This window comes from Nannobrachium achirus, assembly GCF_963921795.1.
Source record: "Nannobrachium achirus genome assembly, chromosome: 12".
In the NCBI taxonomy this organism is placed as follows: domain Eukaryota; kingdom Metazoa; phylum Chordata; class Actinopteri; order Myctophiformes; family Myctophidae; genus Nannobrachium; species Nannobrachium achirus.
Window position 1 is genome coordinate 55284655 of NC_137832.1, and position 11435 is coordinate 55296089.

Here is an 11435-nt window from a genome sequence, read left to right on the forward strand (position 1 = left end):
AAGGCACAGGTCAGACACATAGACTGTGGTTGTGGCTTCAAGATCTCAAGGACGAGCTGAACCATAACAAGATAGGCTTTACCAAAACAAGAGCTACTCCGGCCTAGTGAAGACATAGTCTCTTACAAGCTGGATATTAATATAATCAATGAACATCTAATAACGTCACACATAATCAATCATGATAATAATATAATCTTCGGCAGTAGGTAGGTAGGTAGGTAGGTAGGTATAGATAGATAGATAGATAGATAATAGCTTGTATACTGTTTTGCGTATAGATAGATATAGATAGATAATAGCTTGTATACTGTTTTGCATATAGATAGACATAGATAGATAATAGCTTGTATACGGTTTTGCATATAGATAGATAGATAGATAGATAGATAGATAGATAGATAGATAGATAGAAATAGATAATAGCTTGCATACTGTTTTGTAGTATGTTGCTAATAAACTAGACCAGGTCAACCTGGTTGTGCCAGACCCCGGTTCTGCCAACCCCCTGTCTGTCATCATCATTTATGACATCATGCCTTTTGTAGGCATGTCATCATCATGTCATCATCATATATACCCTTTATATAGAAAACCCGGACAGACCGACATTTGCTTATGTAGGCCTACCCATTTCATGGGTCTGGCAAAGAGTGAGTTTATTTGATTGCTGCTTGATGAGCCGCTACAGTATGGCCCCCCTCCTTAGGTTCAGAATGATAACCCATAATAAGACAGTCCATTTGATTCCATGTTCGATGAACCACCGATTGTTTCAGAGTGCAGGTAACAGTGAGGAAACCAGTCCGCCAGGTCGTTGGGAGTGGGGGAAGGGGCGAGGAACTCCTGGAATCTGTACGACTACCACCAACGTGTGCTGCTGGAGTTTCCTGCTCAGGGACTTCTGTATGAATGTACATTGATTCACATACACACCCATACAATAACTGCATGGATGTGAGTGAGTGGGTGTACAATGTACATGGGCATGAGAGTATACACATACATGAATGACATTACTCTGTAATGTATGTGGATGTAAATACAGTATGTGCAATTGTGCATATAGTATATGTATAGCTTATGTGTATAAAGGTTAACTGTGCTGAAAACTGACACTGTGCACTGGGAACAATTGTCAATGGGTTCATGTGTCAGGGAGCACAGCGTGGCCTGGGGAGGGAAGAATAATGTGTGTGTGTTTCCAAACACACGTGTCCTGGGCCCTGCTGTGGGGCCCTTCCTCCCCCCTGGCTCACATCAAATCAAATCAATTCAATTCAATTAAAAGGAGCTTTATTGGCATGAGATATGTTTACATTGCAGATGTGCAGTGTTCGTAATCTGCTTTGCTGACCGAGTCTGTGTACCTAGTCAAAACGTTCCTTTGTTTTGGATCGGTCACTCAGTGTGCTCAGGTATTCTGCCACTGTATACTGTCGATATATGGGCATTTATAGCATTCCATTTTGTGCTGGTTTTGGGGTTGACTTTCAAAATGTCAGATAGTTTGGTGTTTTGTCTGTTTTGTATTCTTATCTGGTGGGTTTACTGTCTGGTGGCTGTGCTTGTGATTTTGCACAGAGTCCCCGAACCAGCTAGCTGGTCCCTGTAGGTTTTCACTGTGTTATGGAGCATGTCTGGGTTCTCTTTCTTTTCGCTCGTCATAACACAATTCTGCTATGCATGCATTGTTTGTTATATTTTCCGTTGGGTGTAGAGAATGAATTTGCAGAGTTCTGCTTGCAGAGAGTCTCAATTTTGGTGTTTGTCCCAGTTTTTCAAAGTTCTTGATTGGCAAGGGGACTCCAGACTCCCGCAACCATAGAGGCTACCTCACAGACCTACTAGGAGCCCAGGGGGTCCTAGGGGCCAGAGCCAGAGCCAGGGGGGTCCATGGTTTACTAGATCTGGGCAGATTGACTCCTGTGGGCTTCCTGTCAGCGCTGCTTGTACAGAGACTCACAGACGGCACTTCTTATGTAACAGGGAATGATTAGAAAGCTTGTTAGACTTTGGGTGTTTTTACAGTTGGCTCCAACGAGGGTAGAAGCAATATTATAGGCTGTTTGTGGGGCTAGTTTGGATTTGCAGCACTGGAAGCACTAGGATTATTAATACTTGCGCAAGCAGAGGGCGCAAGTACTGTAATCGGCTGGGTATGTACCGGTATGCAGATGTCCCCCTTTTTTGAAGACCGTAGCCCTGAAATGGCTGGGATTCTGGGAATATATGTACCGATATGTATGTCGGTGTTAACAGCCATTGAGGCACCAGCATTCCTGGTGATGCCACTGGTGATGTCAGCAGAGTTTGGTATATAAGAGCGTTGTTGGTAATGTCTTCATTAACATCCGATGAGGCCAGTGGCACACACTTCGTGGCACGCTCTGCTTGCGCACAACAAGTAGGCCATGAGTGGCCTGCTTGTACGTCCATCGCAAATTGGCACCTCGACAGAGTGCAGTTCTAGTTATTTATGTTTTTCAGCTGTGTTAGCCGCTCCAACACGTGACTTTGTGTGTATGTCCATGTGGGGATAAGTAGACCTATTTGATTTCTCTGTTACATAGAAAGGAGAACATTGCAGAATGGAGAGGTCTAGCAAGGCTAGTCCACAAGGCACAAACTGGTATAAAATGACTAACAAGTAGTAATTTCTTGTTATTTATTTGTTTATTATTCCAACTCAATGTGACATTATGTGGGTTTATACATCAGGAACAGTATTTTCAAGTGTGAAGTGAGCACCGCTCACTTCACATCGACATTGGTGTGATTTATTTACTTAAAGGAGTAGTTCACCACTTTTCAAACTGTCTTCATATAATAGGTCCTCACTAATGTTCATGATAAAATATATAAAAAAAATCTATTCGGTCCATGTCTCCTAGGAGAGCTGTGGGAAGTTCCGAATCCATCGTCTTGTGACATCATCATTTTCCCCAAAAAAAAAAATTATCAATATTTTAGAAAAAAATATTTAGATTTTTATTATCGCGAGAACAATGGCTTCCACTTTAAAATTGCAACTTTTCAGGAATAGAAAGCCTGCAGTTTCTATAAGCTGGATTGGCAATCGATGATGTCACAAGACGATGGGTTTCTGACCTGCCCACAGCCCTCCTCTGAGAAAAAAAAAGAAAAAAAAGAAAAAGCTATTTTTGAGTGAGGACCAATTTTATGAACATAGGTTGAAAAGTGGTGGAGTGCCCCTTTAAGTAAAAGTAGCATTAACACTAGTCTATGTAGAAATAGTACTCTTCATTGTGCTGAAAGCAGAATGTCCCATTTCAAGATTTGTTTTTCCAAAGTTCACAATTTGTCAAAATTAAATTTAAAAAGAGCAAATCTACAATATATAGTCATAGATTGACTATTTTAGAAGTACTGTATGACACTGGTGCGGTTAATGCATGTTTTGTAATTATAATCTGAATCTACAAAGTAACTAACTTGTTGTAAGTAACGTTTTCAAACAATTGTAGTGGACTCAAGGCCAGTCCTCATACTCTCCCCGAAACAGAACCTTTCGTCTGAGAGTTCCTACTTTCCGACGTGCAGCTTTCCGAACTCTAATTCGGGGTAATGATTTTCAGAACTACCGAGTGACGTCATTTTGTAGTTGAACCGGACCTTTCCGACGAAAGATTCGGTTTCGGACAGAGTATGGACAGGCCTTCAGTCACTTTCTGCCGCTGCAAGCAGAGAATAGTTACAGTGCAAATGTTGTTAACATGTTTATGCATGGCTCCAATCAGGGTAGAAGCAATATGCGGTATAGGCCGCCAATGTGCCAAACACAGCACCCATAAAACCCACTAAACCTAACCACATGCATACCAGACATAGTATACTTGGAATACTCCAGGGAAAATTGAAACAAACGGAAAAACAATGAACATACTGTAATACGCCATACAGTGTTGATTTTGTTGACTAAAACTATGACAAATTGTTTTCACTGATGAAAACTAAACAAAAACTAAATCAAAAACTAAGCTATGATGACTAAGACTAAATATATTGACAATTTCAAATAAAAACTAGACTAAAATGTTAGGGAGCGACTAGTGGAGAAGATATCCAGTAGAACTAAAAGACAAGTCATTTTATGTTTGGTTGCGTTCAGGTGTTGCACTCTGAAAATACAAATCTACAATCTCACAACACGTCGAGCTGCGACGCGTTGTGAACTTGTAGATTGGCTATTTTCAGCATGCAACCAAGTGTAAAATCAGTCATTACGTACAACGCCAACATAGATTTTAGGCGACTAAATTAACTGTAGATTTTGACAAAAATTGTTTGACATAGTCAACTAAAACTAGACTAACTAGAAAACATTTCAGATGACTAAAATATGACTGAAACAAAATGGAATTTTGTTCAAAAGACTAAAACTAAATAAAAAATGTCTGTCAAAGTCAACAATGTATCCATATAAGTAACTCAAAATTGTACTCAAGTACAGTACTTGAGTAGATGTACTTTGTTACTTGTCACCAGTGCTGCCCACATCTGCGCCCAACAAACCAACCAGGGAGCCTAGCCACACCCATGCATACCAGACACTGAAGACACGCCCCCTCATAAACACACCCCCTACTTATTGAAAATATACTATCATTATGTATTCATACGGCATTTAAAGATTATGTATGGAAGAAAAAATATATATACAGTATATATGTTTGTTTATATACTGTACACGCACGCACACACACACACACACACACACACACACACACACACGCATATATATACATACATACATATACAGTATATATATACACACATACATATATACACACATACATACATAGGCCTACATACAGTACATATGCACACATGTAGAAAACCTGAGTCATCGAAATACGACCGCATATCATAATGACTGAGAGTAGAGATGTCCAATGCATGTGACGTCTTGTTTTAAAGGAGGGAACAGTTGTGGTTTGCACACAACTGTTGCACAATAACACAAATTCAGCCAGATCTACGAGCTAACAACGCGTCACGACACATTCTCAGCTTGTAGATCAGTTATTTATTTGGAAGGTTGTACGACAGAGTATATATGAGGTTGATAAATGATAACAGATTTAGCAGTGAGAGTCTCTGCATGGGTCTGCTCGGCTCTCTCTCTTGGCAGAAGTCAGAGCAGTTTTGGGAAAGGCAGATTTTAACTTAACCGCTTAGACACCCAGCATCTGTGCTGTGGGTAAAGCTTTAGCAGAAAATAGCAGATCGACAGAGCCCTGAGGTCAACTATATAAGGTTGCTGGGGTGCTTGTGGGGTGGGGTGTATTTTGTCCCCCTGAGACATTAAGATTGTTTTAAAGGACAACTGTTTTTTTTAGAGTGTAATTAGAGAAAAGAAAAGATGAGTGTTAAAAGGATTTCGTTTACTTCTTTCTATCGTTTTAGCCATTTTGATTTCACTGGGAAGGGGCATGCGTACAAGTGAAGTGGCTAAATATGTATGTATTTGTAGACACAATAAGCTTTATTACTATTTACTATGTATTACTATTTACAGTAACACTACAAGCTACTTATCTCACTACTAGTCAAAGACTGAGCTTTGACACCACGTTACCTGCTGTAATTTGACAGCCTCAGGTGTTTAACGTGTGTTAATGTCACCATGGCGTCACAGTAGCATAACGATTAAGCTTGAGGGCTCTAATAACATATCATTACACATTTATGTGTCTCACATACACCATGTGACTGTAGCATTCCAACAGGAGATACAGTTCATTACATTTGATACAGATCGTTTCAAACCCAGTGTTTTTTCTGCTGGCTGTCTGAGACCTTGTTGAATGAAAACACAATTCATTAGTGAACTGCTCACAGACTTTAAAAGGGATCATGAAACTCTAGGCGGTTTTGGTCGTTTGTTTTCCGATTCAGGTTAAAAACTACACAAGTGCGCAACTCGCAGCTGCCAGCCGCTCACAGCCGGGCACCTCAGAGTTGCTTGCTTTTCATGGACAGACAGACGGACGGACGGTCTGACAGGAGCAAAAACACAATCCCTCATCCTCAGCCGTTCCCGACTTCCCGGCTTGATGTTAATATACTCATCATGAGTCATGACACAAACAATATTTTTGGTCAAACATGCAGCATAGAATTAGGTCATATCACCGAGCCTAGGGCTGGGTGATGAGACTTCAGATCTATATCATGATTATTTCAAACTGCGATGCGACGAGCAAGTTTCTAGATTGGTTATTATCACTATACGCCACCATTGTACTACAAAGTATAATACAAGCGGTAATTACTGTAAGACTAATCGATTTAGTCAATGATAAACTATTAGTTTGTGTTGTGTCGATTCGTTGATATAACCAAATAAAACTGCTTCGTTGATTTGATTTCAACGTACAGTATTTTGGGTGAATCGTCAGCCCTAACCCAGCCCCAGAAAGTCAGAGGGATTATGGGATGAATGACAGTGAGAGAGGTGAAACACCATCTGTACAGTGTAAAATGTGCTGCTAGCCGCCCGCCTGTTGTTCATTGACTTGTCATGTTCAATCTCCTCATCCGCCAGTGACCTACATGCAGCATTTTGTTTCCCTCTGTGAAGCTATTCTCTGCAGCAGTAGGCTTACAGTGCTCTCCAAATTTTTTGGGAAGGGTTTGAGTAGTGGTTCCCAAACCTTTTTGTCATTGGGGGAGGGAAAAAAAGCGGGCAAAAGCTGGGAAAACCCTGACATGCTGCACACACAACGTGCTGTGAGCTATTTTGCCCTGAACAGACTTGGTGTACTTTGGGAAAAAAGTAGTCCAAGTTGCAACTGCAGTTTACTTTGAACTCATCCGTTTTACTAAGAATAGAGGTTTTATGTGCTAAAAATGTTGTTCTACAAATCCTCACCCTCTCTGATCTTTGGTGCCCCCTCAGAAAGTTAACCTGAAGACATTTTAGTCAACTGTGTGTATGATGTCATGTGTGTGTGTGAGTGTGCATGTGCGTGTGTGTGTGTGTGTGTGTGTGTGTGTGTGTGTGTGTGTGTGTGTGAGTGTGAGTGTGAGTGTGTGTGTGTGTGTGTGTGTGTGTGTGTGTGTGAGTGTGAGTGTGAGTGAGTGTGAGTGTGTGTGTGTGTTGTGTGTGTGTGTGTGTGTGTGTGTGTGTGTGTGTGTGTGTGTGTGTGTGTGTGTTGCTACAGGTTGACCTGTGATCCTACTTTACTGAGGCACTATGGTGTCCCTCTACATTTGACGTCTACATTTACCTTTCTTTTACTGTAAGTCGCTCTGGATAAGAGTGTCTCTTGTTAAAATGCCTAAATTGTAAACTGTGTTTCCATTTTGTTTTGCAGGGATGGAGTTCCCTGTGGACCTTCCGGCTGACTACAGCCAGGGGGAGCAGGAGCGCTTGTCCGAGGAGTACATGAAAAGCATCCTCTGCACCAACCCAGACGCAGCGCAGAAAGTCACCCTGGCTAACAAAACACAGGTACAAAATTACACTTCTGAAAGTAGAACCCATGGCAGGTTATTATTTTATGCTTTAACTATTGAAAAATAGCAGATATACAAGCTCTGTAGATATGCTATTTTTGAAAAATTAATTTTGAATCGATTCTATAAGTGTCTTTTGAATCCTTCTAAGGTTGTTTGAAAAACCGATGTTTCTATGTCAGCGATCTGGCCAGCCATCGTCAAAGAAAAGGTCCTTTTCAGTCAACTGGAGCTCAGTTAGTCTGTTCTTGAGAGACTATTATGTCAGTGGTTCTCAAACCTTTTCATTTGAAGGACCCCCAAAATGATATTTATTTGGCCACGGACCCGCATCTCAAAACATTTAGTTCCAGGGACCACTCAGAAGCAAAATTTGAGTTACAATCGTTCGCTTTGAAAATACATATATTCAAAGATTTTCACACATTTTCACGACTTTTTCCAAAAATAGCAGATCTACAAGCTCGCAGCGCGGCACTCGGTGCCGCGCTGTGAGCTTGTATATCTGCTATTTTTCACTGGTTAAAGCATTCAATAATTCTAGGCCTAAATGGGTTAATGTTTTTGGGTTCTCCACCTTCCCTTCAAACCAGGTGTCCATAGGTCTCACCAACGTGGGGTTTGTCCCTCTCTACGGGACCAATGACAAGCAGAAGGTCCTGGCCCTCTTCTCGCCGTCCGACCAGCTCACGGCGGTGGCGCTCTACCTGAGGAACCGATGGTGGACCGTGGACCAGGTCCTCAAGACGGGGGACGCCAACAGAGACGGAATCGTGCAGGTACGACGACCGGCAAGACGCTTTACCGACTTGGTGTTCTGTTTAGACAAGAGGTTTTCCTAAACCTTTTTTCATATCAAGGTCCATTATTTATTTTGAGCGACGGACCACCATTTCAGCCTCGCGGACCCAAAACGTATTTTGTTATCGCTGCTGGATAAGACTTTGTCCACAATTCGTGTTTGATACGTCACGATATATGGATGAGGCGATGCTTCCTCTGTATCCGTCATCTGTATCTTGAAATACCCGAGTTCCCAAGCCTCTGCATCTACGTATACTATTGTTTGTGTTCAATAAATTCTTGTTAAATGTGAATGCAAATTAAGGTGTGCGTGTGTGTGTGTGTGTGTGTGTGTGTGTGTGTGTGTGTGTGTGTGTGTGTGTGTGTGTGTGTGTGTGTGTACACGCTCCAGGTGCAAAGCATTGGAGAGCGCATGGTCCTGTACACCTTGAACAGGGTGGTCTACAGAGCCCACGAGATGAGCTCAGAGGAGCTGCCTTTTCTCTGCCACGCGGAGAAGGACTACGCCAAGATCCTCTGGAAGAACGGAGAGGCCGTGGGCTTCTACTCCGTCAAACCTCCCGGTAAGATAAATCCTCCTCATCCCTTTGTAATGAGAAAATAACCGATCTGTAGATTGGCTATTTTCCCAATATTCGTTGTAAAATCCTTGGTAAACCATGACCTCTTGTGGCTTAAATGAGTAGGTTGGACCATAACTGGCAACATGCTTTTAAGTCAACTTTCTGACTTACAGACATTATTTTAGAATATAACAAGCATTCTGATATACTGAGAATATTGGCTATAAGGCAGGATGCCAGCAGTGTTAGGAGAGTAGAGTCAGGCAGATATAAATAAAGGCAGATAAATCTGGAAATATTACCTTTATTAATACCTCTTATTCTTTTTAACACATCGTTTCCATTGTTGTTGTTGTTGTTGTTGTTGTTGTATTTCCTTTTTGCAGGAAGCTTGTGTAGCGCGCTCTCAACCCAACGCTATCACCTTCCTGTGATGGACTCCATATTTGTCCGAAAATGTCACCGCGGGAACGGCTACGGCGTGCAGATGCTGGAGGACTTTGTCAGCAGCTTCAGAGACGATTGCCTGGGGCTGAGATACCCCGTGTCCAAAGCCATGTTCAAGGGTAGGCACACGCTTTATTACTGTGTCTGAGATACCCCGTCCCCAAGGCCATGTTCAAGGGTACACACGCGCTTTATTAACTCTTAAACTGGTGTCCAAAGAGCTTTCCGCTTTATTCCTGAATTGTATAATAAACGGCCCAGAGTATAATTTGTCAGGATTCCTTGTTCACCGTCGTCTCATTCTGAAGGGGTCAAAGAAAGGCAATTTATTCTTCCTTTTTTAAACTGGCACGTCTATTTATTTATTTTTTGTTCAGAGCACACACCTGACAAAAGACCATTGATATCAAATAATGATGATGATGATGATGATGATCATGAAAAGTATGTGACTTTCTTGTCCGAAGGTACATTGAGTCAGGACATCCTTGGTTGTTTTAATATTTTATAATTTGGCCCCCTTTGAACATTTTTTGAACACCCCTGGTTAAGTATGTGCATGAAGCTTCTTATGTATGTCCGCAGTGAGTGAGATGTACCTGAGTTCTCATTGGCTGTGTGTCCGCAGTGTGTGAGATGTACCTGAGTTCTCATTGGCTGTGTGTCCACAGTGTGTGAGATGTACCTGACTCAGTACCCCGGAGACAGAGACGTGTTGTGGGAGGTGGAGGGTGTCGGCAGCCCCAGCCAGAGGACCAACATAGCCAACAAGATCCACACCATGAACATGACTGGTAAGAGACAACGGCCCCCTCTACTGGCAACATCGGGATACAGTATATACTGTAGTACAGTGGTTCTCAACCTTTTCAGGCCACGACCCCCAAAATAATCTTATTTCAACTGGGGACCCCCCTCCCCCTGACAAGCACTTGGAATTGTAGGAGTTGGCATTACATTTAGTTTGACTCAATCTGTTCCATTGTGAACATAGCAGAATAGTAGATAGCTATTTTCACCATTTCTGCCTCTAATATTTGACATTTTGGCCAATGTTTGACCAGAGATACTGAAAAGTTCTTAAAGGTCCTTAGATTTTCACTTTAGTGTTGATAGCCTGTATACACTTATACTGTATGTTGTTCTGTTAACTGTTGAGTGAGAAAACAATGTCAACACATAAGCTGGGGACCCCACAAAATAATTTGGGGACCCCCCTGGGGGTCCGGACCCACAGGTTGAGAACCACTGCTGTAGTATATAGCAGAGTCCTGCACGGACTCCCACACGCTGTCCTCTGTGTTTGCAACGCAATTAATGGGTTGCATTTGTAGTCCTAACGGCCATGTTGAGGACCAACACAGGTGTTTCAATTTGTCTGATTGGCATAGAACCTATGTTCTACGCCACTCAGAACACCTGTGTTGGTCCTCAACATGGCTGGTGTAGGACTACAAATGCAACCCATGAATATACAGTATTTACATAAACGCCAGGTCGGCTGCCACTCTTAATTCTTTTAGATAGCCTTTTAAACCACCCTTGCTCTGATGAGAACATGGGCTAACGTGCTAGTGCGTGCTGTGGTTGTGTCTGTGTGTTGTGTGTCATGTCAGCAGCAGGCTGCTGCTGTGAGTGTGACTTGACCTTTAGGCGTAAACAGTGCTGTATGCATGCCGTGGTTCTGTCCAGCTGCTCACTGTGTGCGCTCCAGTGATGTTGTTTAGGCACCTCTGGTATCTGGGAACAGTCAGTGACTGTTTAGATGATCAGGTCTTATCGTCCTTGTTGCATTTACACCTAGATTTTGCACATTTTAGCAATAAACCTTGACAATGTGATTATTCAGCACACACATGACACACATGTCAGGTGGAAAGGGAGCCAAGAAGAATTGTTTAGGCCTCACTAACATATCAGATATTACTATAATGTGATTGGGGAACAGGAAAAGCTGATGTACTTGCTTCTTTATTTCTTTCTCAGCAGTGTCCAGGAACTTATCGTTTACAGAAAAGTCGATGGTGTCGAGTGAAGTGACTGAAACCGATGTGATCATGGAGGAAATCACCTCTCACAACAAGAACAACGAGTCCGTGGAATACACAGTTCACATCTCGGTACGTAAAATGTTGT

General features: G+C 42.2%; 1 protein-coding gene across 1 annotated transcript; it reads left to right on the forward strand.

The window, feature by feature from the left end:
• Nucleotides 1–758: 758 nt before the first annotated feature.
• On the forward strand, nucleotides 759–11026 carry LOC308295725 (soluble lamin-associated protein of 75 kDa-like; the record flags this gene model as incomplete). Its single annotated transcript, XM_080738772.1, has 7 exons — nucleotides 759–906; nucleotides 7344–7480; nucleotides 8079–8264; nucleotides 8681–8852; nucleotides 9239–9418; nucleotides 9971–10093; nucleotides 10992–11026. The coding sequence occupies 7 exons, from the start codon at nucleotides 759–761 to the stop codon at nucleotides 11024–11026; spliced, it is 981 nt and encodes a 326-aa protein (XP_080594898.1).
• Between the last annotated feature and the right edge of the window lie 409 nt (nucleotides 11027–11435).